Source organism: Calypte anna, chromosome 14 (genome assembly GCF_003957555.1).
Source record: "Calypte anna isolate BGI_N300 chromosome 14, bCalAnn1_v1.p, whole genome shotgun sequence".
Classification (NCBI taxonomy): Eukaryota; Metazoa; Chordata; class Aves; order Apodiformes; family Trochilidae; genus Calypte; species Calypte anna.
This window is the reverse complement of record NC_044260.1, coordinates 15,358,416-15,385,828: the sequence shown is the minus strand read 5'-3', so window position 1 is coordinate 15,385,828 and position 27,413 is coordinate 15,358,416. Positions and strand designations below refer to the sequence as shown.

The following is a 27,413-nucleotide window of genomic DNA, read 5'->3' as shown; positions in this document are numbered from 1 at the left end:
AGGGTGGGAGATGAGGGTGTGAGTGTGAGCACAGCCTCCTCGCCTCAGTCTCCTCCCACTTGCTAGTGTGAAACCCGAGCTGCCTTATCAATAATGGAAGCAGGAGGCAAGTGGCTTCATCCTGCAGCTCCAGCACCTCCCCAGGGTCCGACCCCCTGGTCCCAGGGATGGGCGAGGGGGAGGCAGTGGGGACGGGGCTAAACACGGTGCCTGACCAGTCCCCTCCAGTTTGGGCGGGGGGAAGCTGGGCCCCATCCTGGGAATGCTGGGGAGATGGAGAATGGGGGAGCAGTAATGGGGCATCCCCCAGCTGCAGTTCCTGCCACCAGCTGTGGCCTGGGTGGGTAAGACCCCCTAGCAGCTGGGTGCAAAACCCTTCTCCAAGCACCCACTGCACCCGGGGGTGCTGGGGCTGGAGGGATGCACCCTAGGGGCTGTCGTCAGGGCTTGAGCAGGCTGTGGAGTGAGAGGGATCTGCACTTGGATCTCCAGTCTGCCAGTGTCCTGGTGGGGAGAGAGAGCAAGCATCACTCTGTCCATCCACCCCTTCATCCATCCCTCCATTTTTCCTCCATCCTTCCATCCACCTCTACCTCCATCCTGCCATCCTCCCTCCATCCATCCTTCCATCCCTTCCCACCCCTCCATCCATCCTTTCCCTCCATCCCCCTCTCTTCACTCTCCCCTCCATCCCTCCCTCATCTCTCCACCCTTTCATCTCTCCACCACCCCTCCCTCTATCCCCCCCCCCCCCCCGCCCACCCTCTCCCCCCCTGCCTGCACACCCAGCTGCCAGCCCACCCTTTGCTCAGCCCCAATCATGTCCCGCACCCTCTCCTCCCTCTCCCGGTACCGGTACCACCCCCCCCAACTCCCCTTTCTCCGTCCCTGATACCGCTCCCCGTGTCCCTTTAATAGCTGCCGTCGCTGCCACGCGTGTGCGGGTGCTTGAACGCGCGTGTGCGGGGACGAGCAGCTCGCGGGGCTGGCTGGCAGGCAGCAGGGACCCCCCCTCCCTTCTCCATCATCCCCCCCGAATCCGGATCCGGCCCGATTCCCCCCTCCCCACTCCCCGCTTATTTTTCCTGTTGTTTAACCGGCCTTGGGGCGGGGGCCGGGCAGGATCCGTCCCCTTTTCCATCGGGTTTTTTTGGTGGGGTTTGTTTTGGTTTTTGGTTTTGGTTTTTTTTTTGAGGGGGGGAGATTTTTTTTTTTAAAGGATTCCTCCCCCCCTCCCCCCCCGGTTTTCTTCCCGGTATTTTAATTCTTTTTCTCGGGAGACGACGAGGATAAGGCATGGCATGAGCTTCAGGAGCCGGGACTGGAGGTAAGAATCTGTCGGGAAAACCTTTCACAACACAAAGCCGGTGCTGGTAGTGGTGGTGTCGGTGGTGGTGGTACCGGTGCCGCTGAAACCAGCACCGGTACCGGAGCTGCAACCACCCCCTCCCGCCGCATCCCGCATCATGGAGCCGCGTTATATAACGGCGGCGGAGCCGGCTCAGCCCCGGGGCTCCCGGTGCCCCCCCCGCCGCCCCCATCCCCGGGAGCTGAGCCGAAGATGGTGGTCGGTGATCTCCCCCCCTCTTTCCCGGTGATGCTGCCCCCCCTGGTTTGGGAAGCGAGGGGGATGCTGGGGGAGGAGGGGGAAAGTGATCCCCCCCAAGCCTCCCGGGCATCACTGGGTGGGTGACGACGCTGGGGGAGGAGGAGGGGGCGAGGGTTGTTTTGGGGGTGGGTGATATTGCTATGAGGATGGGACAGTGGGATGTGAAGCTGCTGATTGCGTCCTCCCCAAAAAAACTGTTGCCAGCCCTCTTGGTGGCACCATGGGGACAATGGCACCCTAGGGCTGAACCCCAAGATCCCTACACCTTGGTGGAGCTTTCCTCCACTGCAGGGTGGCACAAGCTGGGACACACACACACACAGAGGGGCTGCCACCCCCCATGCCAGGCCCAGGAGATGAAGGGAGTGGAAGGGCCCAGCTGGGATGGGGCTGAGCCCCACAAAGGGGTCCCACAGGGGTCCCAGTAACCCGGGACGGGGTGAGCGGATGGGGACGTTGTATTGGGGGGGCAGTGGATGAGCAGAGGGACCTGTGCTGGGGGCTAGACAGGCAGGCTGAACCCCATGGAAAGGACTGACATGGATGGGGGAAACTGAGGCAGGGCAGATTGTAGCAGAGCCAGGCATGGACTCCAACCACCTCACTTGTGTGGGGGCCTGGGGGGGTTTTGTGGGGCACGGGGCTGAGGTGTTTGGGCAGCTCTGGACTTCGGGGACCCACAGGTCCTGGCAGGACCTGGCAGGACCCAGGCAGTGAGGGCCAGAGCATGGCCATCCGTGCAGCAGGGATGCTCCTGCTTGAGGTCCTGCTCTGCACCCACCCTCTGCTCCAGCTCCAGGGGGGCTGGGGTCCTCACTGCATCACCCAGCAGCCATTGAGCAGCGGGCGCGGAGCGAGCTCTGTGCCGTGCTGGCATCTTCCCTCCTCTGAAATCTGGGTGCTGATTTCACTCTGGCTCCCAGGAAGAGGGAGGGAGGTGGCTCTGGAGCAGGGAGGACTCACTCCAGCATCCATTTTTAAATGAGCTCCATATCTATTTTTTCCCAAGCTGGCTTTCCCCACATTGATCCCTTTGCCATCCGTGTGGTCTGCTCTCCTCCCCATGCCACAGTGGTGGGGAGAGGTTCCACCAGTATCCCCAGCACTCAGAGCCTCCCAGCTCCCCAAATCCCACCTCCAGGGACCCTCGCTTGGGTCAGGGTGACACACATGGGAAGGCTGGAGCAGGGAAAGTGTCCCTTACTCCCCTCCAGCAGGGGGCCACCTCAGTGTTGGCCATCCCATGGTTGCCATCCCAGGCTCTGGATGGAGGGAATCCAGAGCAGAAGGTTGGGGTTGAGGGATGGACCTTGTTGTTGGGTTTAAGCTCTGTCTGGCTAAAACTCTGGTCTTGTCTGTGCCTCAGTTTCCCTATTGCCAAGCCAGGGCCCACTTCTCCTCACCAGTGTGCATGGAGCAGGGCTTGGAGAGGAAGAAGGGGGCTGGGGAAGCGAGTGGGTGCAGGTGGTGTGGGAGGGAGCAGGATGAGTTGTGGGGGTGAGCAGGGCTCTTCCAGCAGCAGCCCATCCCCACCAACTCTCTGCCTGCCCACCACAGGAATAGCCACATTTGCTGGGAGCAGGAAGGGGCTTGGGATGATCAGAAGAGTGTTTAGAGAGGGGGCAGGTAGGCAGAAGCAGTTTTTCTGGGGTTTCTCCATGCTGTAGGTGTGGGTCGTGCTCAGCACCTGGCTTGGGGCTGCCCTGGGATGAGGGTCAAGCTTGGCTTCCAGAATTCTTCAAACAGCTTTTTGGAGTCAGCATTTAGCACCCACAGTCCCCTGCAACCAGGAGGCCTGTGGCTGGTGGCCTGCCCACCACAGCGTCCCACCTGCCTGGTGCCAATGGCTCCATGCTGAGCAGATGTCTACCCACCTCACCTTGACCCTGGCCAGACCCCCAAGCCTGGTAACAACGGGTCAGTGGTTTGTGTGGCCAGTGCCACATCTGGAGGGATGGAGAAGTTTGAAGAAGAGGGTCAAGATTCAGTGGTACCTGAGGAGCAGTGGGCAGTGGGCTTGGGGGCAGCCAGTGCCTGAAGGGGCTCCAGGAACACTGGGGAGGGACTTTGGACAAGGGCCTGGAGGGATGGGATGAGGGGTAAGGGTTTCAGACTGAAGAGGAGGAGAGGAGACTGAGATGAGACCTAAGGGAGAAACTCTTTGCTATGAGTGTGCTGAGCCCCTGGCCCAGATTGCCCCGAGAAGCTGTGGCTTCCCCATCCCTGGAAGCGTTGAAGGCCCCAGGCTGGATGGGGCTTGGAGCAACCTGGGCTGTGGGAGGTGTCCCTGCCCAAGGCAGGGGTTGGAACTGGATGAGCTTTAAGGTCCCTCTAACCAACCAGTTTGGGATTCTGTGATTCTATGGTTCTCAGGCTCCTCTCTCCTCATGGGCTCTTGTATTTTTGTTCAGCCCTTCCTGGGCCCAAGAGGAGTAAGGAGAAGGGCTGCAACATGCTGGATGCCATCAGCTGGGCTCTGGCTGCGCTTGCCGGCCTGGCCAGGAAGGAGCTGGTGGCAGAGGAGCTGCTCCCCTTTCCACTGGAAGCTGGGCAAAGCCTGACTGAACCATCAGTATCCTCCCATGGTGAGGGCCAGGACCTCCTGGAAGGCTGTGGGTCCAGCATGTTGTGGTCCTGCTCTAAGCATCCCCTCTTGGATGGGAGCTCCTTGCCAGGGGACAGAGTGCTGCCTGAATTAGGAAGGGACATCAGAGCATGGTTTGGCCTGAGCAGAGAAGAAAAACATTGCTGGTGGAAGGGCTTGTGGCAGCTAGAGGGGCCCCTGCTGCCTGTGGCCAGGGAGTTTTGCCTCTCCAGGCTGGGGCAAGGGCTTGAGCTCTGTCTGCACCCCATGGGGAGGGCTTTAGGGAGTGATGAAAAAACACACATGAGCTGCATCCCCCCTGGCCATGAGCTTCTATCTCAGTGAAGCAGCAAGTGGTGGGCACCTGAGCAGAGCTTGGCTTTAGCACCTCAGCCAGCACTACCCTGGCTCCCTGGTTGTGGGACTGGCCCCACAGAGCCTGGCCCCACAGAGCTTGGCCCCATGGAGCCCAAGTCCACAGCTCCACGGCAGCAGAAAAGCTGCAAGAGCTGGGGTAGAGCAGTGCTGGAGGGTCCCTGCCACCACACTCCAGGTCTCCTCAAGCTGCCTGAGCACCAGTGTTGGCTCTGGGAGGCAGCCCAGCTCTGCCTGTGGCAGCCAGCAGGAATGGGACTTGATCCAGTTGTTTTTCCAGCCCTTCCTGAGCCTCTTTGTCCACTGCAAGGTGGGACAAGATCTTTGGCATCACTGGGAGGCAACAAGGGAGCAGGAGAGCTGCTCTCGGCCCTCCCATCTCTCAGGGAGCTCTCAGGGGAATATCAGGAAGGAGTTTCCCAGCTCCTATCCATGTCTGTGGGGCCAGGCAGAGCAACAAGGCCTTTCCCTGGCCTTTGCCCACCAGGAATTCCTGGCTTGTGCACTCAGCTCAGCACCATGCTCCCAGCTGCCTCGTGTGAGTATGGAGCCCGGGCATGTTTCTCCACCTGTGCACATGTAAAACTTCTTCCTCCCCGAACTCCCCAGCTGCCTCTCCATCTCTAGGGGAGCTGGCAGATTCTCCAGGACTTTCTGTGGCCTCTCTGCCTTGCCTCAGCCCTCCAAGAGGACCCACTGCTCCTACACCAAACCCAGTGTGGAGCTGACTTGGTGGGATAGGACCAGGAGGCAGCTCCAACACCACCTAACACTGCTGGGAAAGGTGGTCACTGTGGTGGGATGTCTTTATTACCACTTCATGCTTCAGAAGGAAGGTTTCACACCCTCCACCCCCTCTAAACAACAACAATAACAACAACAACAACAAAAAGCATAACCTGGGGCTGGCATTGCTGCTGGCTTGGGGTGTGGTGTAGAGCAGAGGGAGTCCCAGGGAATGGCTCCCCTTGGGAGTGCTGGACAAAAGCCTCAGCTTGGTGTCTGGGGTGTGTTATCTCCTCCTGTAGAGCAACTTGATTTGCTGCATTAGTAAAAATAGCTGGGCTAATGAATTCAGCTGATGCAACCCTCTGTGTGCGCGGGCACGCGCCCAGCTCCGCATGGTGTGTGTGTGTGTGTGTGTGTAGGGGGTGCTGTGGGTGGGTGTGCAGCCAAAGCTTGGGTACAGTGTGGCCACCAGCTCCTAGGGCTTTGCTGAGAGTCTGGGGAGTGTACCTGCGTGGTTGGGTGTGCATATAGATGTGTGTGTGTGTGTGTGTGTGCAGGAGGTTGTGAGCAATGGCTGTCTGCTGCGTGGCTGTTGGAGCAGGGGCTCGACTGAAATAATTCTGCAGCAACCTTGGATTGTGACAGGGTGGTGGGGAAAGCAGGGGGAGGATCTCAGGCACGTGGCAGGGCATGAGAGGTCACCTCGGGGACTTGGTGGGGTAGGAGGGAGGACCTAAAGGATCTGATGGGACACAAGAGGGGACCACAGGGACCTGGTGAGGCAGGAGGAGGGACTGAAAGGACCTGGTGGCGTAGGAGGAGGGACTGAAAGGACCTGGTAGGACAAGAGGGAGGACCTCAGGGACCTGGTAGGGCAATACCCGACCTTCAAAGGGACCAGGGGGTCACTAGAGCCTTCTCGGGGGGGTCTCTCCGGCAGGGGTTCCCTCCGTGTTCCCTTGGAGGGCCCCAGGTGGAGTCCCGGTCCCGAGCGGGACGCGGAGCCGCTGTCCGCGGTGCTGAACGTGGCCGCTGTCCGCGGTGCTGATCGCTGCCCCGCTCCTCCGTACGCGCTCCGCGGTCACCAGGGTGGGGGGTCCCGCTGTCCCCTGGGGTCGCCATTCCGGGATCTACCGTTTCTCCCAAGCCTGGCTGACCCCCAGCCCTCGGTACACTGCAGGCCGGGCTGGCCCAAAGCCTGTCCCTGGGCCCAGCCACCACAGGGTGATAGACCCAGAACCCCTCCTCTGCCCCAGTCTGGGAGGTGCCTGGCTCTCTGGGGTCTTTATCCCTCTTCAATGCCAAAGGGAGACGAACTCTCAGTTTGCCTTTCCTGGCAGCTTCTATCCTGCTCTTCTGAGCATCTTCATCACTTGGGTAATGTTTGTAGGGATGGGCTCTTAGACATCTTCTCCCCCCACACTTCTTTCTTCTTCTTTCCTACGTCAAATCCACCCACCACCACTGCATCATCACTCGTTGTGGGTGACAAAACCCTCCTGAATGGAATGACTTCCCTGGTGGTGACATCCCCGGTACAATGTGCACCCTGGAGTGAAGTTGGGAGACTAAAAGATTTTGCCCTTCGCTTTTGTCACATCTCCTCCCACGGGGGTTTGGGAGGTGGTGGATCCTCCCCTGTGAGGAGGAGCTTGTGAGAGCAGAGCTGAGGGGGAAATTCGGGAAGCTGGGCTCTTCCTGTGGGATCCCAGAGGGAGGATGGTCATTTCAAGCACACAAGTCTCCTCCTGACAGCCTTGTGGTTGGCCCACTGTAAAGACTGAGATGATGGTAAGAGAAGGAAAGGCCAGATCTCTGCTCTTCTGCTGCTTTGGAGTAACTAAAAAGCATAGGAAGGCTCCCCTGGAGCTGCTGGAACATCAGAATGACTCCATCCTGGCACCTCCAAGGCAGATGGCTTTGTCCCTCCTTGCCTCTCTGCTGCCTCAGTGGGGTGGGGGGAGGGCCCAGGGCAGGGCAGGATGCACTGGGGGTCCCAGCAAATGGCAGCTCTGAGCTCCCGGGGATATGGGCCTTATGCTTTGTACATCAGAGCCATGTGGCCTCAGCCCTGGATCACAGAAGCCTGGGGGGTTGCGTGCCTGCAGGCAGGAGAGGGCAGCCCCCAGTGCTGCCCCGTGGTCCCACTCTGTGTCTGTTTCTCCAGACCACACTCCCCAGGATGCTGTCCTCCCCCCTCCCAGGCACAGTTCTGCTCCTTTTGGGTGGGAGATATGAACTCCCAAATCCTTCCTTGCCTATTTCATGGAATCATAGAATCACAGAATGGTTTGGGTTGGAAGGGACCTTAAAAATCTTCTAGTTCCAGTTCCTCTGAATTATCAGGGACACCTCCCAGCAGCCCAGGTTGCTACAAGCCCCATCCAACCAAGGGCCTTCAACACTGCCAAGGATGGGGCAGCCACAGCTTCCTTGGGCATCTTGGGCCAGGGGCTCAGCACCCTTACACCAAATAATTTCTTCCTAATGTTCAACATAAATCTCTCCTCTTCAAGTTTTAGACCATTTCCCCTTGTCCTGTCACTATTTCCCTGGAGAAACATGGTCATGTAAGGCCAGCCTGACTGCCCAGTTTCCTGAACCTCCCTCCTCCTTCCTATCTGCAGAGACTTCCCAGCTGATTTGTGGGGATTTTTGTGCTCCAGACAGGCAACATCAGCACCCTGGGCAGGGAGGCCCTATCTGTTTTCCAAGGCAGGGCAAGCTGCCGGATCCACTCAACAACCCCCCCACCTCCCTGAGCTCGGCCCCAGGGACCAGCTCAGCTCTGGGCTGGTTGGAACCATTGCCAACACCTCCTGCTGGCTGCAGTTCAGCTCGGCAGCTTGGCAGCATCTGTCACCTCCTGTGTCTGTCCCCTTGGGCTGCCCCTCTGCCACCACCTGCCCTCTCCTCCTGGGGACAGACAGACTGCTGCCTACAGGCTCCAGGATAGAGTGACAGCCTTGCTGTGTCACCCTGCAATGATCTGTTTGAGTTTGGGCTGGGGGGCTGGGTTGGACAACCCCACTGCATGGCCTAGCTGCTTCCCTCATTGCTTGCCGAGCTCCCAGCTGATGGGCTTAAGTTTTCCTTCCTTTTTCCCCTCCTCCTGCTTCCAAGTGAATTTCACCCTCTCAGAGGCTCAGCTCCTCTGCTGGAGGCAGCAGCTGCTGAGTTCAGTGTCTGCAGGAAGGACTGGGGCTTGCCCTTCCTCCTGCCACTGCCACCTGGGGAGAGGCTCCAGCAGCTTCCCCCAGCTCTGTCCTCTCCAGGGAGGGGATCCTGGGGAGATGGGTGTAGTGAAATGAGGCAACCAGGTGCCACTAATTGCCAGGGAGTGAGCATGAGCTCCTTTTATTGGCCTCCTGGTCCTGCTCATGTGCAGTGGGGGCCCACCCTAATTAGGCACAGGTGGGCTTGACACAAGCTCATGCTCACTCCCTGGCAATTAGTGACACCTGGTTGCCTCGTTACACTACAGATGGGCACCCCAGAAAGATTTCTGTCTCTTCTTAGGAAGGCTGCTCCCTCCCTCCCAAGCTGCTCTGTGAGGGCTGGATGAGGCCCCGGGGATGCTGGGGAGGGGGGTGTGCAAGCGATGGGCTGGGTATGGCAGGGATCTTAGCTGCACCCAGTCAGCACCACCCAGCCTGGGAACCCACCAACCTGGGCCATGAACGTCACCCACCAGGATGTCCCCCTTTTTCTGCCTGTCATTCCCCATCCCACATCAGACTGCTAAAATAATTCCCTGTCTTTCCTCTTGGGTGCATGCACCTCCTCCAGCTTTCCCGGAGCACCTGGGAAGGGAGTGAGGGAGCAGCCACCTAAAGGTGGACCTATCATCATCTGCTGGACCTGCTGGACATTCCTTGGGACTCAAGGCCCACGTCCCTGTCCCCTGGTCCCTTGGGATGACAACCAGGCTCCAGCTCCTCACTGTTTCCCCAGGGTCTGCCAGGAACCCAGCACCCAGGGGAGTGGGCAGGATGGGCAGAGCCCCATGCCAGGCACCGGCTAGGTCAGGAGAGGAGGGGAAGGTCTGAGCCCCCATCAATTATTCACCACCATATTTGTAGAGGGCAGTCTGTTGAATAATGGATGGGGGGTCCAGTGGGGCTGTCAGGAAGGCGGGATTGCTGCCAATTAAATATTTATTGGGTGGGTGTGCTGGGTGCCACCCAGCTGCCAGGGGGCTTGGCAGAGGCTGGCAGGGGAGTGAGAGGCAGCTCTGCCCCTGATGTTTCCTCTGCCCTCCTGAGCGGATGGGAGAGCTGGAGCAGCTCTAATCTGGGACAGGCTGAGAGTTTGGGGTGTTCATCCTGGAGAAGAGAAGGCTGCAATGGGGAGACCTTAGAGCACCTTCCAGTGCCTGAAGGGGCTCCAGGAAAGCTGGGGAGGGACTTGGGACAAGGGCCTGGAGGGATGGGATGAGGGGGAAGGGTTTCAGACTGGAAGAGGGGAGATGGAGATGAGATCTTAGGAAGGAATTCTTTGGTGTGAGGGTGCTGAGCCCCTGGCCCAGGTTGCCCCGAGAAGCTGTGGCTGCCCCATCCCTGGCAGTGTTGAAGGCCCCAGGCTGGATGGGGCTTGGAGCACCCTGGGCTGTGGGAGGTGTCCCTGCCCATGGCAGGGGGTGGCACTGGATGAGCTTTAAGACCCCTTCCAACCCAGCCATTCAGTGATTCTCTGCTCCATGTCCCACTTGTGGCTAGGTCCCAGGCTCAGAGCAGGATGTGAATGTCCAGGGGAAAACCCCCACCCATTCCCCATCCAGGAGCCCGCCAGGGCCACACAGCACCTTGAAGGACCTCACTTTGTGCCCTGGGCATGTCCTCTCCATGACTGTCCCCAGCAACCCTAGACCACACAGTCGTCTTTGCCACCCTGGCACGGGGTCCCCCAGGTTCTTGATCCCCATGGAATCACAGAATGTCAGCGGTTGGAAGGGACCTCTGGTGATCATCCAGTCCAATCCCCCTGCCAAGGCAGAATCACCTAGGGCAGCCCACACAGGAACACATCCAGGTGGATCTGGAAAGCCTCCAGAGAAGGAGACTCCACAGCCTCTCTGGGCAGCCTGGGCCAGGGCTCCCTCACCCTTGCAGTAAAGAAGCTTCTCCTCATGTTGAGGTGGAACTTCCTTGTCCTAGTACTGAGCACCATCGAAGAGACTGGCCTCTTCCTCTGGGTGCCAGGATGTCCCCCTGCCCACCCTGCTACACCCCTGACCTCACCTCCCTGTGTTGCAGAGAGACCCGTGGAAGATGTCGAACCCGCGCAACGGTGACACAAAGCCCCCATGTCTGCCCCGCAACGGCCTGGTGAAGATCCCCACCCAACCCAACGGCCTCGGTTCCGCCAGCATCACCAAAGGCACCCCCGCCGTCAAGAACCGCCTGTGCCAGCCTTCCTCTGTGCCTGCCATCCTCAGCCCAGCCTTAGCCCACCGCAGCGACCTCTCCATCCCCAGCCTGGCCTCCCCGCTCTCCTTGGCCGCTCTGGCCAGTGTCTCCTCCCCTCCCGACGCTTCCTTGGCGGGACTGACCCCCAGCGAAGGTTCGGAGCAGCCCTCGCCGGAGCGGCTGCCCGGCTCCCCCTCGGAGAGGCAGCTGGCAGTGGATGAGAAGATCCTCAACCGCTTGTTCTGGTACTTTTCTGCCTGTGAGAAGTGTGTGTTGGCACAGGTGTGCAAGGCCTGGAGACGAGTGCTCTACCAGCCCAAGTTCTGGGTGGGTTTGACCCCTGTCCTGCACACCAAAGAGCTCTACAACATCCTGCCCAGTGGAGAGAAGGAGTTCGTCAGCCTGCAAGGCTTCGCCATCCGTGGCTTCGACGGCTTCTGCCTGGTGGGCGTCTCTGACCTGGACATTTGTGAGTTCATTGACAACTATCCTCTCTCCAAGAAAGGGGTGAAGTCCATGAGCCTTAAGAGGTCGACCATCACAGACGCGGGGTTGGAGGTAGGTGACCCTGCTGATGTGGCTGGGGTGGAGGACACCCGGAGAGGGGCTCAGGGGATGGGGACATCCCCTTTGGACTGGTCAGGTGGAGATGGGGCAACCTACTGGTCCTGCATGGAGCCAGGCAAGATCTCCGCAAGGTCCTCTGAGCCACTCTACAGCCCAACTTAGCACCAGCTACATGGTGTATTCATCCTACCCCAACAGCACCCAGGCTGGGGATGGGCACTAATCCTGCCCACAGCCCTGGGTGAAGAACTGAGGCTGTGGCTGTGGTCCCTGCCTGTCCCCTCCAGTGGTGGCACATCCTACATGCTGCTCCCATGCTGGAGGTGTCCCAGGTAGAGAAACCCATATGGGGCATTGGGAAGAAGCCCTGGGGGAGCTTGGAGGGTGCTGGGCTGAGGGGAGGGGAGGTGGGTGGGCAGCCATGCCCCCCATGCCCTGAGCCCCCCCCTGCCCCTCGGCAGGTGATGCTGGAGCAGATGCAGGGTGTGGTGCGGCTGGAGCTGTCGGGCTGCAATGACTTCACGGAGGCAGGGCTGTGGTCCAGCCTCAACGCCCGCATCACCGCCCTGAGCATCAGCGACTGCATCAACGTGGCCGACGATGCCATCGCCGCCATCTCCCAGCTCCTGCCCAACCTCACCGAGCTCAACCTCCAAGCCTACCACGTGACGGACACGGCGCTGGCCTACTTCACTGCCAAGCAAGGTTACACCACCCACACCTTGCGCCTCAACTCCTGCTGGGAGATCACCAACCACGGCGTGGTCAACATGGTCCACAGCCTGCCCAACCTGAGCGTCCTCAGCCTCTCGGGTTGCTCCAAGGTGACAGATGATGGCGTGGAGCTGGTGGCTGAGAACCTGCGGAAGCTTCGCAGCCTCGACCTCTCCTGGTGCCCTCGCATCACCGACATGGCCCTGGAGTACATCGCCTGTGACCTGCACAAGCTGGAGGAGCTGGTGCTCGACAGGTTTGTGCTGGGCCACCCCTGAGCTGGGGCCATGCCATGTCAAGCCATGCCAAGCTTCACCAAAACCTTCCATTCCATGCCATGCCATGCCATGCCATGTCACATCATGCCAAGCCATGCCATGTCATGCCGTTGCCAAGCAGTGCCATGCCATGCCATGCCATGCCATGCCATTCTGGAGGCAGTGGGTGGCCACAGGTCTGGCGACACCCATGGGTGCCCCACTCCCAGCCACCCCTGACCCCCAGTGTCCCGGCAGGTGCGTGCGGATCACTGACACTGGCCTCAGCTACCTGTCCACCATGTCCTCCCTGCGGAGCCTCTATCTGCGCTGGTGCTGCCAGGTGGGTGGGGGGACGGGGGAACACCCCAGCTCAGGGGAACAACCCCTGGGGGTGGTGGGAGCCTCTGCGGCTTGGTACTGGGAAGTTGGAAGGGATTGGGGTGCACCCATGAGCTCAACCCCCACCACCCTGACCCTCACCCTGTCTCTATCCCAGCACCTGGACCCTGACCCAGCACCCTGACCATTACCCAGCTCCCAGCCTCCCTGTCCCAGCAATGCTGACCACCCCAGTGCAATGGCAGCCACTTCCCATGTCTCTCCTGTGTCCCCTCTGTGTCCCTTCTCCCCATTCCCACTCCGTTTTACATTCCAGGTGCAGGATTTTGGCCTGAAGCACCTCCTGGGCATGGGCAGCCTGCGGCTCCTCTCTCTGGCCGGTGAGAATGGGGGGACCCCTGCCAGTGGGGACAGTCAGGGACAGCCCTGGGGACAGCCCTGGGGACAGCCCTGGAGACAAACCTGGGGACAAACATGGGGACAAACCTGGGGACAGCCAGCACAGCACAGCACAGCACAGAGTGGCTTCCTGAGACCCTGGGACCCTGCACCCTGCCCAGCTCCCTGGAAAGACAAACACATATGGGTTTTGGGGGGCTGGGTTAGGGGTGCTGGGTTTTAGGGAAGTCGGTTTGGGGGCCTGTTTTTTGGGGGGGGCTGTTTTTTGGGGGTGGGGATTTGGGGGTGTTGTGTTATTGAAGGTGCTGGGGTTCTGTCTGATGTTTTTGGGGTACTGAGTGGAGGGTTTTTAGGTGCTGGTGTTTTGGGAGCTGGGCTTTTTGGATGCTTTTTTATGGTGCTGGGGTGGTTGTGCATTTTTAGGGTACTGGGTTGCATTTGGTGCATTTTTTGTGTGGTTATTTTTGGGTGATGGTGTTTGCAGTACTGGATTTTAGGGTGCTGCTGTTTTGGGAACTTGGCATTTTGGGTGCATTGTTTTTGGCTGCTGGGGTTTCTTTAGGGGGTGTGCTGGACTTCTGGAGTGTGGGTGTTCCAGGGTGCTGAAACACTCAAACATCAAAGCATTGATGGGCTTTGGAGTCCTGGTGTTTTAGGGTGCTGGGTTTTTTGAGTGTTGAGGTTTTGGGGTTCTGGGGATTTTTTGAATGCTGGTGTTTTGGGGGGATTTTTGGAAACTATTTTGTGGTGCTGAGGTTTTCTTAGGGTGCATTTTTGGGGGTGCTGGTGCTGGTGTTTTGGAGTGTTGGTGTGCTTGCAGTGATGGGTTTAAGGGTGCTGCTGTTCTGCGAACTGGGTTCTCGGTGTATTATTTGGCATACTGAGGTTTTGGTGTGTGGGTGTTTTGTGGTACTGAGTTTTGGGGTGCTGGGTTTTGGGGAGATGGGCTTTCTGAGTGGTTTTTTTGGGTGCTTTTGTTTCAGGGTGTTTCAGGGCGCAGAATGTTGGGCTGCCAGATGGGCTTTGGGGTGCTGATGTTTTGAGATGTTGGGGGTTTGGGTGCTGTTTTGGGAGCTGGGGCTTTGGGGTCCTGGTGCTTTGAGACCCTTGGGATATTCTGGGTGCTGAGGTTGGTTTTTTTGGATGCTATTTTTGGGATCCTTTTTTTTGGGGGGTGCTGGGATTTTGGGGGTCATTTTCTTTCGGGGGTTGCTGGGGTTTTTTGGCTGCTGCTATTCAGGGCCTGGATTTTAGGGTGCTGTGCTTACTTGGGGTGCAGGGTTTTTTGGATGCTGGTTTATTTGGGAGGTCTGTTTAGGGGGGTGCTGCTGTTTTGGGGTGACACCGTTCCCCTCCCCCACCCCCTCACAGGCTGCCCCTTGCTGACAACCACGGGGCTATCGGGGTTGGTGCAGCTGCAGGATCTGGAGGAGCTGGAGCTCACCAACTGCCCCGGGGCCACCCCCGAGCTCTTCAAATACTTTTCCCAGCACCTCCCATGCTGCATGGTCATCGAGTAGCGCCGGATCGGACCCTCCCACCCCGATTCCCGAGTCCCCCCCTCCCCGCCTGATATTGCCCACCCCAACTTCTTTCCATCTTCTGGGCCGGGGAGAGGCGGGGGGCTGGGGAACGACGACTTAAAAGATGCCACCCCAGACACCCCCAGCACCGACACCTCAAGGATCCCCTGTAAATTCTGTCCCTTCCTCGTCCTTCCTCCTCTTCTCATGGCCCAGCCTCCTCCCGCTGTCCCACCAACCGCTTCTGGAGGGACAAACGGACACCACGGACACCCAAAGTGGGGAGGAGACAATGGCGTGACCCCCTTTATCACACATACCCCCCACGCACCCGGCCTCAACCTGCTCCTCCCGCCCCCCGTCTCACCACCGAGGATGCTCCTGGGGACCAGAGGATGGGAGAGAGGAGGATGCTTCTTTTTTTTTTTTTTGGCACCCACGGGTGACACCGGAGGATGGTTGGGTCACCAAGCCGCCCCCTCCGCCTGTGCTGTGCACCCTTCCGACCCCCGAGCCCCTCCCGGCCCTGCCTTCGGGGGGTGCCCAGCGCTTTCTCCCGGTGAATTAGGATGTTTTGCTCCGCCCGCCGCCCTCGCATGCTCGCTTGCTTCAGTCTCGTGGTACGGCAGGCTCCAGGCTACCCCGGGGGGGCACGGTTACAAGTGACAGTCCCCAACCCGGCCCCTCCAGATGGCTTCGCACCTGTCAGATCCTGCCCTGGGAGCCGGGATCTCCTGACTAACTTCTACTCCCCTCCCGACCACCATCATCACCTCATCCCGGGGACCCCGCTGCACCCATGGGGTCGGTGGGGTGCCAAACACCGAGGAGCGACCCGGGACGTCCAGGATGACATCCTGGGCCAGGTCCGAGCCACGGCGGGGACACGAGGGCACCGAGCGAAAGCGGGAGGATGCACCTGAGGACACTGTGCCACCGCTTTTCCAACTGGGAAGCCATCGTCTGGATGACAACTTCTGGGGGAAGGGGGGGGGAACCAGGAGGGGACCCTGGGGACCTGGCGTGGGACAAGGCTTGGTGGCTGTTTCCAGGGCATCACCCGCTGCCACACCGGCCACCCGGGCGGAGCGCAGGGATGGACACGGACAGGGACATGGACAAGGACAGGGACACGGACGTTGCTTTCGGTTTGTTTTGCCTTTGTAGCGGCCGGGAAGGAACTGCTGCACCACCCGCCGCCTCTGCGCCCTCCTTTGTCCAGAATGGCCCTTTCTGGCCCCAAAATGGCACGAGGACGGACCCTCGTGGCCCTGGAAGAGGGTTTTGGGGTGTGACGGGAACAGTGGTGGGCAAGGTGGCACCTCTGGGGCACAGAGCAGCCCGACACTGTGGCAGGCAGGGTGGGGGGAGCTGTCTGCACTCCCGAAGACAGCGGTGCCGTGGGACACAGGGTGGGGGCAGCTGCAGATGGGGGTGGGCAGGAGGCCTGCGCACCCCACAGTCCCACTTCACAGAAGCAGCCCTGGCGTCCCCATGCCCCCTCGGGCACCCCCATAAACCCCTCTGCATCCTCATACCCTCCTCTGAACCCGCATAACTACCAGGGAACCCCCATAACCCCACTGCACCCCCATATGCCCCCTGGACCTCCATACACTGCAGTACACCCCCATACCACACAGCACACCCCATTACGCCCCTCTTGCACCCCATACACACTATGGCACCTTCATATTCCCCCCGGTACCCTCAGCCCCCCCATGTACCCTGGATTTCCCTGGCACCCCCACACCCAATTAATCTCATATTCCCCTGACACCCCTGTTTTCCCCATTGCACCCCTACATACACACCGCACTCCATATTCCCCAGCCATCACTATTGCAATTCACTCCCTATCCGCCCTCTACCTGCCCATTTCCCCCTACACCCCATATCCCTTTGCCCCTCCCTATTTCCCCCCTGCATTTCCCACCCCCCTTGGCCCACCATCCCAATGCACCCCATATGCACCCGGCCCCTCCTAGTTTCCCTTTTCCCCCCAGCCTAATGCATCCCCTAATCCCTCTGCCCCCTCACTATTCCACTGCACTCCCACCCCAGTACACCCCATCTCCCTTGCTCCCCCACCCCAATGCACCTCATATCACCCCGGCCCCCTCACCCCATATTCCCCCCTTCATCCCCTAAATTGAACCCACATCCCCCTAGCGTCCCCAATTCCCCCTTGCGCCCCCATCCCAAAGCACCCCATGTCCCCCTGCCCTCCCCATTTCTCCCCTGCACCCCTACTCCCCTTGGTCCCCCACTCCTTCCTTGCACCCCCACCAAAATACAACCTCTCTTCTCCCGCCCCCCCCATTTCCCTCCTGCACTCCAATCCCAGTGCACCCCATTTTCCCCTGACCCCCCCCTATTTCCCCCTTGCAACCCCCCACTCCCTCCCTTCAATACCCCCTTTTTTCCCCTACACCAATGCACTCCATATCCCCTCTGCCCGTCCTGCACCCCTACACCCCCTTTAGCACCCATCTCCCCTGCACCCCGCCCCAATGCACCTCATACCCCCCGAACCCTCATTTCCCCCCTCCACTCTCATTCCTCTTGGCCTCCCAATTTCCCCCTTCACCCCCCCCCCCCAGTGCACCCCCCACTCCCCTTAGCACCCCCAATTTCCCCCTTCACCCCCCCCAATGCACCCCACAGCCCCGGGTCCCCCCTCCTCCCCCGTTCTGCCCCTCGCTCCGTGCAGGGGGCGTGGCTTGAGGGTGGGCGTGGCTAACGCGGAGCTCAGCTGTGAAGGGGGCGTGGTCCGTATGAGGGGGCGCGGTCTGTGTGGGGGGCGTGGTGATGAGGAAGGGGCGGGGCCTGGTGGTTATTTCCGTGGCTGCGGCCGCGGGAGCTGCTGGGCCTGAGGTACCGGTACCGGGGTTATGTACCGCGGGGGGCGGGGTTGGGAGGCGAGAAGGGGTTCCGACGGGACCGCGGGGCTGGAGGGGGTTCTGAGGAGGCCCTGCGGTGGAGAAGGGGGCCTTAAGAGGGCTACGAGGGGGCAGGGGACTCAAGGGGCACTTGAGGGGAGCCTTGAGGAGGCCCTGCGGGATGGGAGGGGATCTTGAGGAGGCTGTGGGGTGGTATGGGGCCCTGAGGGTGCTGAGAGGCTCTGAATGGGCCCTGAGGGTCAGGAGGGGGCCCTGAGGAGGCTCTGCGGGGCCGGAGGGGGCCCTGGGGGATTTGTATGTCAGGAGCAGGCCCTGAGAAGGGGGGAATGCTGGGGCTCCTGGAAAGGGAAGGGTGTAGGAGCAGGAGGGCCTGGCTCGAGGGGGTTGGGCAGACTGTGGGTGCTCCCAGGGACTTTACAAACCCCTCCAGGCAGCCTTGCTGCCCCCAGGCCCCCCCCAGGAGGAGCTACCAGTCCCTGGCACCCTGGACAGGAAGGGGAAGAGTTGCTTCTATGCTTGCCCCCCCGACTGGAGGAGCAGGGTGAACCCTGCCTGTGGTGCTTGCAGGGGTTTGGGCTGCCCTGTGGAGATGACCACAGCCTCGGTTCCCCCATCCTCTTGCTGGAGACGCCAGTCGCTTCGGTTCATGTTGCTGTAGTCAACCTTCCCTGGTGTCACCAGCAGCTGCTCGTGTCAGTGGAGCATCTCGGGGGCTTGAACTGAGGAAAGAAATCCTGAAAAGGGGAAAGAAACCCTGGAAAGGTTTTCAAGGACTCCCTGGGAGGAATTTTCAGCTGGCAGCATCAGGAGGAGGAGCCTGGTGCAGGGCTGTATCTCTCCCCTGCAGGTAGCAGCCAGGCTGGTTGCCTCTTGCCTCTGTGGCCCGTTGATGCGGCCACCAAAATCCACGGCTGAAGCTGCCTGGGTCTGGGCAGGAGCAGCGGGAGCCGAGTTTGTCCCTTCCCAGCTCTGGCTGAGGTGGAGCAGAGCGGCTGGGCGAGCGTGAATGCAGCCTGCGGGGGTGAAGGCAGCCTGCGAGCCTGCACCCGGAGAGGGGATTGCGCCCCCAGGACAGCCATGGAGAAGATGGCCAGGGTCACCACCGCCCTGGGGGGCAACGCCCTGACGGGCAGGACCATGTTCTGCCACCTGGATGCCCCTGCCAACGCCATCAGCGTCTGCCGCGACGCCGCACAGGTGGTGGTGGCCGGCCGCAACATCTTCAAGATCTACTCCATCGAGGAGGAGCAGTTTGTGGAGAAGCTGAACCTCCGGGTGGGCCGCAAGCCCTCCTTGAACTTCAGCTGTGCCGACGTGGTGTGGCACCAGATGGACGAGAACCTGCTGGCCACGGCCGCCACCAACGGCGTGGTGGTCACCTGGAACCTGGGCAAACCTTCCCGCAACAAGCAGGACCAGCTCTTCACCGAGCACAAGCGCACGGTCAACAAGGTCTGCTTCCACCCCACCGAGGTCTACATGCTCCTCAGTGGCTCCCAGGATGGTTACATGAAGTGCTTTGACCTCCGCAAGAAGGACTCGGTCAGCACCTTCTCTGGTAGGAGCATGGCCTGGTCCTTGTCCCCCTCCTCAGCTGAGAGGCAGAGCTTGGGGGGCTTTAGCCTTCCCTGGGCCTGAGGGGAGGGTTTGCTGAGGGGGAGGTGACCAGAGCAGGCAGGGAGGGAGCTGAGAAGTATTTTGCTGCTTTGTCTGGGGGCTGGGTCTGCACAGGAGGTGGAAGGTGGCCACATCTCATAGAAGCACGTGCATAGAAGCACGGTCATGGTTGGACAGGACCCCTGAGATCTCAGAGTCCAACCATACACACACACAACAAAGGAAAAAACAGAACCCCTACAATCTGGGCCACCAGAGCATGCCCTGAAGTGCCACATCTACATGTTTTAAATCCCTCCAGGGATAGTGACACCACCACCTCCCTGGGCAGCCTCTGTCCACTCATTCACTAAAGAATTCTTCCTCAGATCTAACCTGAACCTCCTCTGGTACAATTTCAGCTCATTTCCTCTGGTCATTATTCACTGGGGAGAAGAGGCCAACCCCCACCTCCCTACAGCCTCCTTCCAGGGAGCTGTAGAAGTCAATGAGGTCTTCCCTCAGCCTCCTCTTCTCCAAACTGAACAATCCCAGTTCCCTCAGCCTCTCCTTGTTCTCCCGACCCTTCCCCAGCTCCACTGCCCTTCTCCCAACTCACTCCAGCCCCTCAGTGTCCTTGTAGTGAGGGACCCAGGACTGAACACAGCACTCGAGGGGCACCATCTCTACCTGCTTCCCCTTCTCTCTGGGCTGGGGGCTCTTCCCATGGGGTTTTTTCAGCTTGGTTGGAGCTCTCAATTCCTCAGGCCAGTCGGAGAGCGTGCGTGATGTCCAGTTCAGCATCCGGGACTACTTCACCTTTGCTGCCACCTTTGAGAACGGGAATGTCCAACTCTGGGACATCCGCCGGCCCGATCGCTATGAGAGGATGTTCACTGCCCACAATGGGCCCGTCTTCTGCTGTGACTGGCACCCCGAGGACAGGTGGGTGTGGGGCTGTACCCTGACAGCCCCTCCAGCATGGATGGAGCACCTAAAATTGGAGCTGGCACCTTTTTTTGGGGGGGAGGGTTGGTGGGGGGGAAGCAAGCTCTCTGATAGCCTGTCGCCTTCTGTCAGAGGCTGGTCTGTTGCTGGAGGGTGGGAGTGATGATTGCTGGGAGGATGTGTTGGGGTTGGGGTTGTTTTCTGACAAATAGGCGGTTTCTGAGGCACTTGCAGAACCACAGAATGTCAGGGGTTGGAAAGGATCTCTGGAGATCATCAAGTCCAGGCCCTCTGCCACAGCGGGATCAAAGCTAGGGCAGGTCACTCAGAAATGCACCCAGATGGGTCTTGAAAGTCTCCAGAGGAGACTCCACAACCTCTCTGGAGACTCAAACAGGAGCAGTCAGGAGGGGTCTTTCCTAAGGACAGAGTAAGACATATCAGGAGATGCTGAAGGACCTGGGGCTGTTGATCCTGGATCAGAGGAGGCTGAGGGGAGACCTTGTGGCTCTCTGCAACCCCCTGAGAGGAGGTTGGAGCCAGGGGGGATCGGGCTCTGCTCCCAAGGAACAAGGGATGGGACAAGAGGAACTTTTGGCCTCAAGTTGTGCCAGGGGAGGTTTAGGTTGGAGCTGGGGAACAATTTCTCCCTGGAAAGGGTTGTCAGGGCCTGGCACAGGCTGCCCAGGGCAGGGCTGGAGTCCCCATCATCCCTGGAGGGGTTTCAAGGCCATGGAATTGCAATGTTGAGGGACATGGGTTAGTGGTGGCCTTGGCAGTGCTGGGGGAATGGTTGGACTGGATGATCTGGAAGGTCTTTTCCCAGTCCACATGATTCTGTGATTTTGTGGGTGGTGTCTGATGGGTTATTGGGGTGTGGAGGTGTTGGGGTAGCACGTGGGAGCCTGTGATTCCAAGCCCAGCTGCCTCCCCTCAGTGCGGACACAGTCACATCTCTGCAGCAGGACGGGAAAAGGGAGGTGGACAGACAGGATGTCAGCCCGGGCTGACATCTCCCCTTCTCCATCCTCCCAGGGGCTGGCTGGCCACAGGTGGTCGGGATAAGATGGTGAAGGTGTGGGACATGAACACCACGCGGGCCAAGGAGATCTACTGCGTGCAGACCATCGCCTCGGTGGCCCGGGTGAAGTGGCGCCCAGAGTGCAAGCACCACATCGCCACCTGCTCCATGATGGTGGACCACAACATCTATGTCTGGGACGTGCGCCGACCCTTCATCCCCTCTGCCATGTTTGAGGAGCACAAGGACGTCACCACAGGCATTGTCTGGAGGCACCTCCACGACCCTTACTTCCTCCTGTCCGGTTCCAAGGACAGCACCCTCTACCAGCACATCTTCAAGGACGCCAGCCAACCCATCGAGAGGGCCAACCCTGAGGGACTCTGCTACAGCCTCTATGGAGACCTGGCCTTTGCTGCCAAGGAGAGCCTCATCTCCTCTGACTCCAACCGCAAGCCCTACCTGGGGGACCGCCGCCACCCCATCTTCTTCAAGCGCAAGCTGGACCCCACGGAGCAGTTTGAGTACATCTCCTCCTCCAGTGCCCTCAGCGTCTTCGAGACAGAGGTGGAGAGTGGCAGCATGGATTGGTTTGTCCACACTGCCAAGCAGTACGCCCTGGCCGGCCGGCCCCTACCTGACCTTTGTGATCACAATGCCAAGGTGGCCAAGGGCTTGGACCGCAACCAGGTGAGACCCAGCCTGCGGGCAGACCCAGGCCAGTGCTGGTGCTCTGAGTGTAGAACCATGGAATCCCAGAATAGTTGGGGTTGAAGGGAACTTAAAGCTCACCCAGTGCCAACCCTGCCATGGGCAGGGACACCTCCCAGCAGCCCAGGGTGCTCCAAGCCCCATCCAACCTGGGGCCTTCAACACTGCCAGGGATGGGGCAGCCACAGCTTGTCGGGGCAACCTGGGCCAGGGGCTCAGCACCCTCACAGCAAACAATTCCTTCCTCAGATCTCATTTCAATCTCCCCTCTTCCAGTCTGAAACTCCTTCCCCCTCATCCCATCCCTCCAGGCCCTTGTCCCAAGTCCCTCCCCAGCTTCCCTGGAGCCCCTTCAGGCACTGGAAGGTGCTCTAAGGTCTCCCCAGAACCTTCTCTTCTCCAGGCTGAACACCCCCAACTCTCTCAGCCTGGCTCCAGAGCAGACTTGTCCTCCCTCATCCTCCCATCATGATGCCCACCACCCAGATGGATGGCGGCTGTCTCTTTGGCTGTCCCCAAAACCTACACCTCTACCTGGCACTCAACCCATCCTGCTGTCCCTTCCAACAAGCACAGATCATTGCTCACAACCTCACCCCTGCACCCAGGAGCCTGCCCAGCTCTCTCAGCTGGGTTTGTGGTCAGTCCCACCTGGTTTCACCCCTGGTGAGCTCTGGCCCTGTCTGTCTCTCCCACAGGTGGCCCAAACATGGACAATGCTGCGAATCATCTACTCCAGCCTCAGCACCATGTCCTCCACCAACCTCAACCACAGCATGGGGAAAGGCAGCTCTGCCCTCCCACTCATGAACAGGTAAGGGGAGAACAGAGTCACAGCCACCAATGGGGTTGGTGGCTCCTGGTCTGGAGCCACAGGTGGGAGCAGGGGCAGCTCTTGCTCACACTGGTGTGCAGATTGGTGTTGTGAGGACACAGACATGTGGGTGCAACCAGCCTGGCATGCAGGCTGCTCTGCTGCTCCCTTCCCTCCCTGAAACTGGGAACTGTGATGGGGCTGGGAGCACCTGATCAGTTATTTAATGAAGGACTGATGAGGCCTGGGGATGGAGAGACCCCATCGGGCTGCTGGTGGGGAGAGATCATCTTCTGCTTTTCAAAGGGAGAGGACAGCCCCAGCGTGGGTTGAGGAAGCAGGAAAACTTGTTTTTCCTCTTCTCGATGACACATAAAAGTGAGGAGTAAGTACTCCGAAGGAGCTGCCAGTCCCCAGGGTGAGTGACATCAAACAAAAAAAAACACTCTCCTCCACCGAGCCCTGCATCCAGGGGGTGCTGTCTGTGAGGTGAGGAGCTCAGCTCTTCCACCCTAGCCCCTTACCTCTCCATCTCAGGGGCTTGGTGGATCACCACATGTCTGTGTTTTTAAGTCACCAAGTTGGGGACAACTGACCTCTTAGTGGAGGGAAATCACTCCATCCTGTGTCTGGCTGCTCAGAATGGTGACTGGAGGTTTATGCTCCAGGCTGTTTGCTGGCTGGAACTTTTGTGACTCTTCAATTGAGCCACATTTTGCTTCTTTCCCAGCTTTAACCTGAAGGACATCCCCTCTGGGCTGGGCAGCGAGTCAAGGCTGGACCGCAGCAAAGGAGAGAACCGCACGGAGAACATCCTCATGGATTCCTCCTCCACCCTCATCAACAACGAGGGTAACCTGCCTTGGGGGAGTGGGGGGCATGGTCCCAGTCCTGCAGCTCATCCCTCTGCAGCTGTAGATGGCCCTGAATTGAGGTGATAGGAGCTGGGTATCACAGAAAGGACAATTTACCCCCACGGTGGTGGCTGTGGTGGTGGGGTCCAGAGCCACTGGGCTTGGATGGGCATGCTGGGGCAGGGAATGTGGCTCTGACCCTGTGCCCAAGGTGGAGGAGCTGATTTCTGTCTCCTTGGGCACATAGACAACGAGGAAACAGAGGGCAGTGATGTCCCTGCTGACTACTTGCTGGGAGATGTGGAGGCAGATGAGGATGACCTGTACATGATGGACCACGAGAACCCACACGGTGAGGGGTGTGGTGCGTGCTGGGGGTGTCACCAGGCCCAGTTGCCACGGGGCTGGGTTTTTTTCCCCCCCCAGCCCATCCCTGCTTCGTGATCAGATCTCTTTGCCAGCAGCTGAAGAGCAGGAGTACAGCCTGCCCCAGGAAGCCTTCCCCCTGCGCCACGAAATCATGGACAACCCCTCAGCCTTGGACCACCTGCAGGACAAGGCTGACTCCCCTCATGTCAGTGGCAACGAGGCTGAGACTGTGTCCCTGACCCCCGTGGAGTCCTTCTCCCTCATCTCCATCTCCCACTCCCTCTATGAGAACCGCCTGCCCTCCGACTTCTTCAACCCCATCGTGAGGGACACTCTCCTCTTCTACGCCGAGCAGGGGGACGTGCAGACAGCTGTGTCTGTGCTCATTGTCCTGGGGGACCGCATCCGCAAGGAGATTGACGAGCAGACCCAGGTGAGACCACCCCAGGAGCTGAGCTCTGCGACCCCATGAGGTGGAGTGGGATACCTTGGTGGGACCCCGAGGTGGTGTATCACATCATGATGGGATACTGCTGGGGCTATGGGTGCTTCTCCTCTCCTCCAGGCCTTCTCTAAGTTGGGGTGGGAAGCTCCAGGACCTCTGGTTGCTCTGCCACTGGTCCTGGCAGGGACCTGAGGTGGTGGCTGCATGGCCAGGGTGGAGAAGTGGCCTTGGCCTGTTGATTGCGTCCTCTTCCCCAGTGCTCCCACTGCAGGGATCTTGCTTTTGAAATGCAGGGCTGGGATTTTGGTGGGATTTTGTGGGGAGTTATCGTTGCTCAGCTGTCTGTGGCATTCCCTAGGAGCACTGGTACACATCCTACATCGACCTGCTGCAGCGTTTCCAGCTCTGGAACATCTCCAACGAGGTGATCAAGCTGAGCACCTGCCGCTCCATCAACTGCCTCAACCAAGCCTCCACCACCCTCCACATCAACTGCAGCAACTGCAAGAGGCCCATGAGCAACCGGGGCTGGATCTGTGACAGGTTGGGGATGGGATGGTGTCCTGGTCACCCTTGGGGGGTAGGGGGGTCACAAAAAAGGGTTGAGGGGGACAGGAAGAAGGAAGGGCTCAGCTCCCCCGTGGTCCTCCTGGTTGTGTTCTCAGCCGCTGTCTCCTCTCTCCGCTGCAGGTGCCGGCAGTGTGCCAGCATGTGTGCTGTCTGTCACCACGTGGTGAAGGGACTCTTCGTTTGGTGCCAGGGCTGCAGCCACGGGGGCCACCTCCAGCACATCATGAAGTGGCTGGAGACCAGCTCCCACTGCCCCGCAGGCTGCGGCCACCTCTGCGAGTACACCTGAGCCCCAGGGCGAGGGGCGGGCAAGGTGCAGGCAGGGCTTTGCCCGCACCTCCCTGCCGGTATTTATTTTGGTGGAGGTTTGGGGCTGTTGGTGCCTCCCCTCCCACCTCTTTTCTACGGGATTAAAACAAAACACAGACGCTAAACTGGGCCGTGCTTCTTCTCTGTCTTTAACCTCCCGTGGAGCAGGCTCGGGGGTGGGGAGGGCGGGCGGGGTGTCAGTCCCGGCTCTTCCCCGTGCCACCGGATCGTACACCTCGCTGGCCGCGTTGCCCCTTTTAAGCTTGACCCCTACCGGGAGCCGTCGTGCAGCCCCCAGCCAATGGCAGCGTGCTCCGTCACGCGTGCCGCGCAAGCTGCTGGGACTCGTAGTCCGGCGGCGGCCCCGCTCCCCCATGGCGGCCCCGCGGCTCCTCCGGCTGTTGCTGCCGCTGGCCTGGGCTCGGACCGCGGGCTGCGCCGACCTGCCCGGCGGCGGCTGGTGAGTGAGGGAGCCGGACGGGGCCGGTGGTGGTGGGTTCGGTGGCGGTGCCGAGCGGAGCCTCCCGTTGCAGGCTGGCGGGCGCGGTGCCGGAGGAGGAGCGGTGCACGGTGGAGCGGGCGGACGCCTCCCTCACCTACTCCCTCTTCCTGCAGCGGTACGAGCGGAGGTGCCCGGGGCGGGTTGGTGAGGACGGGCCGTGGGGCTGAGTGGGGCCGGCCCCCCCGGTACCGTGCTTTCTCTCTTCCAGGTTCGCCTACTCCCGGCCGGTGATCCTGCGCGGGGTGACTGACAACTCGGTGAGTGCCGGGGGGGAGTGACCGGGGGAGGGGAGGGAGACCCCTGGATCCATCCCGACCCCGTGTGTGTGTGTGTATATCCCAAGGCTTTCCGTGCCCTCTGCACCCGGGACAAACTGTTGGCGGCCTTCGGGGACCGCCTGGTGCGGCTCAGCACCGCCAACACCTATTCCTACCGCAAAGGTGAGGGGGGGGACGCCCAGCCCCCTCGGGGGGTCCCGGAATGGCTCCCAGAGCCGTGCTCGAGGGGTCCTGGCGTGACACCCCCACCCCCCAACCCCAAGCTGTGACCTGCTCAGGGGTCCTGGCGTAATTCCCCCATCTCCCCCCCTTCCCTCAGTGGATGTGCCCTTCCAGGAGTACGTGGAGCAGCTGCTGAAGCCGCAAGACCTGGCCCAGCTGGGCAGTGGTGGGTTGCCCTGTCCTGCTCTTCGTGGATGTCCCCCTTCCCCCACCTCCTCACCATCCTCACCCTCCCCTTTCTTCCCCACCCCAGACACACTCTACTTCTTCGGGGACAACAACTTCACCGAGTGGGGCTCCCTCTTCCAGCAGTATGTGCCCCCCCCATTCCGAATCCCAGGCACCAGCCCTGCCTACAGCTTCGGGATTGCAGGTGGGTGCTGGAGGAGGGGGGCAGGGTGGGGTCTCCACAGCACTGATTCTTCTCCTCCTCCTGCCATAGGCTCTGGCTCTGGCGTTCCCTTCCACTGGCATGGCCCTGGTTACTCAGAGGTGATCTTTGGCAGGAAGGTGAGACGAGCCTGGTGGGATGGGTTAAAAGCAACCTCCCAAGGGGCATCCCCTGACCATGGTGGTGGGCTGGAGAACCCCCCCAGGGCTGAGCCCCCCCCCCTTTTCATGTATTCCAGCGCTGGTTTCTCTACCCACCGGATCACACCCCTCACTTCCACCCAAATGAGACCACCCTGGCCTGGCTCCACCACACTTACCCCACACTGCCCCGTGCCCAGCGCCCGCTCCAGTGCACCCTCCGCCCCGGAGAGGTTCGTCTGCCCCCCCTGGCACCCTGCCTGTTGGGGACACCCCCCCTAGGACGGCGGGGTGGAGCCCATGGGACCTCCCCCTCTCGCCCTCCTCCCCGGGTCGTTCTTGGCAGGTCCTATACTTCCCGGACCGCTGGTGGCACGCCACCCTCAACCTGGACACCAGCGTCTTCATCTCCACCTTCCTGGGGTAGAGCCTGGAGGGATGAGGACATGTCACCGAGGACATGTCACCAGCGTCCTGGGGTGGCAGCACCAGCATCCACCCACTCAGCAACTTGTGTTGGGACCAAGTGCCTGAAGCCCTGCTGGGTTTTACTGGGCTTTCCCCTCCCTTTTGGATTAAAGTTGTTCTGTGGAACCCCTCCTGTGTCATTACATCCCCTCCTCAATGGGAATGCAGGCAGGATGGGGGGCGTGGCACAGGCAAACCTGTTCATCCACAGCTGGCACTGCAGAGATCACCCCCCCAAACCATGCCAACTTTTATTTGATTTTGTTTTTCCATGTTTATTGCTAATTTTTTTTTAATATTTATTTTACATATATTTTTGTTGTTGTTAATGGACATTGGCAAACTTCTGGAGGGTGCTCGGAAGC

At 60.1% G+C, this 27,413-nt stretch overlaps 3 protein-coding genes across 4 annotated transcripts; all 3 read left to right on the top strand.

The window, feature by feature from the left end:
* The first annotated feature begins 1,249 nt into the window (after positions 1-1,249).
* On the top strand, positions 1,250-14,806 carry FBXL16 (F-box and leucine rich repeat protein 16). Its single transcript, XM_030459677.1, has 6 exons — positions 1,250-1,327; positions 10,553-11,263; positions 11,734-12,242; positions 12,502-12,586; positions 12,902-12,965; positions 14,356-14,806. The coding sequence occupies exons 2-6, from the start codon at positions 10,568-10,570 to the stop codon at positions 14,502-14,504; spliced, it is 1,503 nt and encodes a 500-aa protein (XP_030315537.1). The 5' UTR covers positions 1,250-1,327; positions 10,553-10,567; the 3' UTR covers positions 14,505-14,806.
* A 2,519-nt stretch (positions 14,807-17,325) lies between these two features.
* On the top strand, positions 17,326-25,167 carry WDR24 (WD repeat domain 24). 2 transcript variants are annotated; one of them, XM_030459673.1, is made up of 10 exons: positions 17,326-17,384; positions 17,978-18,968; positions 19,774-19,951; positions 20,990-21,665; positions 22,385-22,500; positions 23,231-23,352; positions 23,602-23,706; positions 23,819-24,156; positions 24,527-24,711; positions 24,859-25,167. In XM_030459673.1, the coding sequence occupies exons 2-10, from the start codon at positions 18,488-18,490 to the stop codon at positions 25,025-25,027; spliced, it is 2,370 nt and encodes a 789-aa protein (XP_030315533.1). In that variant the 5' UTR covers positions 17,326-17,384; positions 17,978-18,487; the 3' UTR covers positions 25,028-25,167. The 2 variants fall into 2 exon arrangements, with proteins under 2 accessions (XP_030315533.1, XP_030315534.1); XM_030459674.1 differs by having other exon boundaries at positions 17,343-17,384; positions 18,095-18,968; positions 24,859-25,027.
* Positions 25,168-25,404: 237 nt separating this feature from the next.
* JMJD8 (jumonji domain containing 8) lies at positions 25,405-27,299 on the top strand. The gene is made up of 9 exons (XM_030459695.1): positions 25,405-25,507; positions 25,581-25,664; positions 25,758-25,806; positions 25,893-25,989; positions 26,147-26,215; positions 26,303-26,422; positions 26,492-26,559; positions 26,679-26,813; positions 26,927-27,299. The coding sequence occupies exons 1-9, from the start codon at positions 25,422-25,424 to the stop codon at positions 27,005-27,007; spliced, it is 789 nt and encodes a 262-aa protein (XP_030315555.1). The 5' UTR covers positions 25,405-25,421; the 3' UTR covers positions 27,008-27,299.
* The last annotated feature ends 114 nt before the right edge of the window (positions 27,300-27,413 follow it).

Coding starts and splice junctions, on each gene's coding strand:
- FBXL16 (XM_030459677.1), top strand. CDS start 10,568: ATGTCGAACCCGCGCAACGGTGACACAAAGCCCCCATGTCTGCCCCGC. Junction 12,243..12,501: donor GAGGAGCTGGTGCTCGACAG/GTTTGTGCTGGG, acceptor GTGTCCCGGCAG/GTGCGTGCGGATCACTGACA. Junction 12,966..14,355: donor GCGGCTCCTCTCTCTGGCCG/GTGAGAATGGGG, acceptor ACCCCCTCACAG/GCTGCCCCTTGCTGACAACC.
- WDR24 (XM_030459673.1), top strand. CDS start 18,488: ATGGAGAAGATGGCCAGGGTCACCACCGCCCTGGGGGGCAACGCCCTG. Junction 19,952..20,989: donor GACTGGCACCCCGAGGACAG/GTGGGTGTGGGG, acceptor CCATCCTCCCAG/GGGCTGGCTGGCCACAGGTG. Junction 23,707..23,818: donor GGACCACGAGAACCCACACG/GTGAGGGGTGTG, acceptor CTTTGCCAGCAG/CTGAAGAGCAGGAGTACAGC.
- JMJD8 (XM_030459695.1), top strand. CDS start 25,422: ATGGCGGCCCCGCGGCTCCTCCGGCTGTTGCTGCCGCTGGCCTGGGCT. Junction 25,807..25,892: donor GCGGGGTGACTGACAACTCG/GTGAGTGCCGGG, acceptor GTATATCCCAAG/GCTTTCCGTGCCCTCTGCAC. Junction 26,814..26,926: donor GCACCCTCCGCCCCGGAGAG/GTTCGTCTGCCC, acceptor CGTTCTTGGCAG/GTCCTATACTTCCCGGACCG.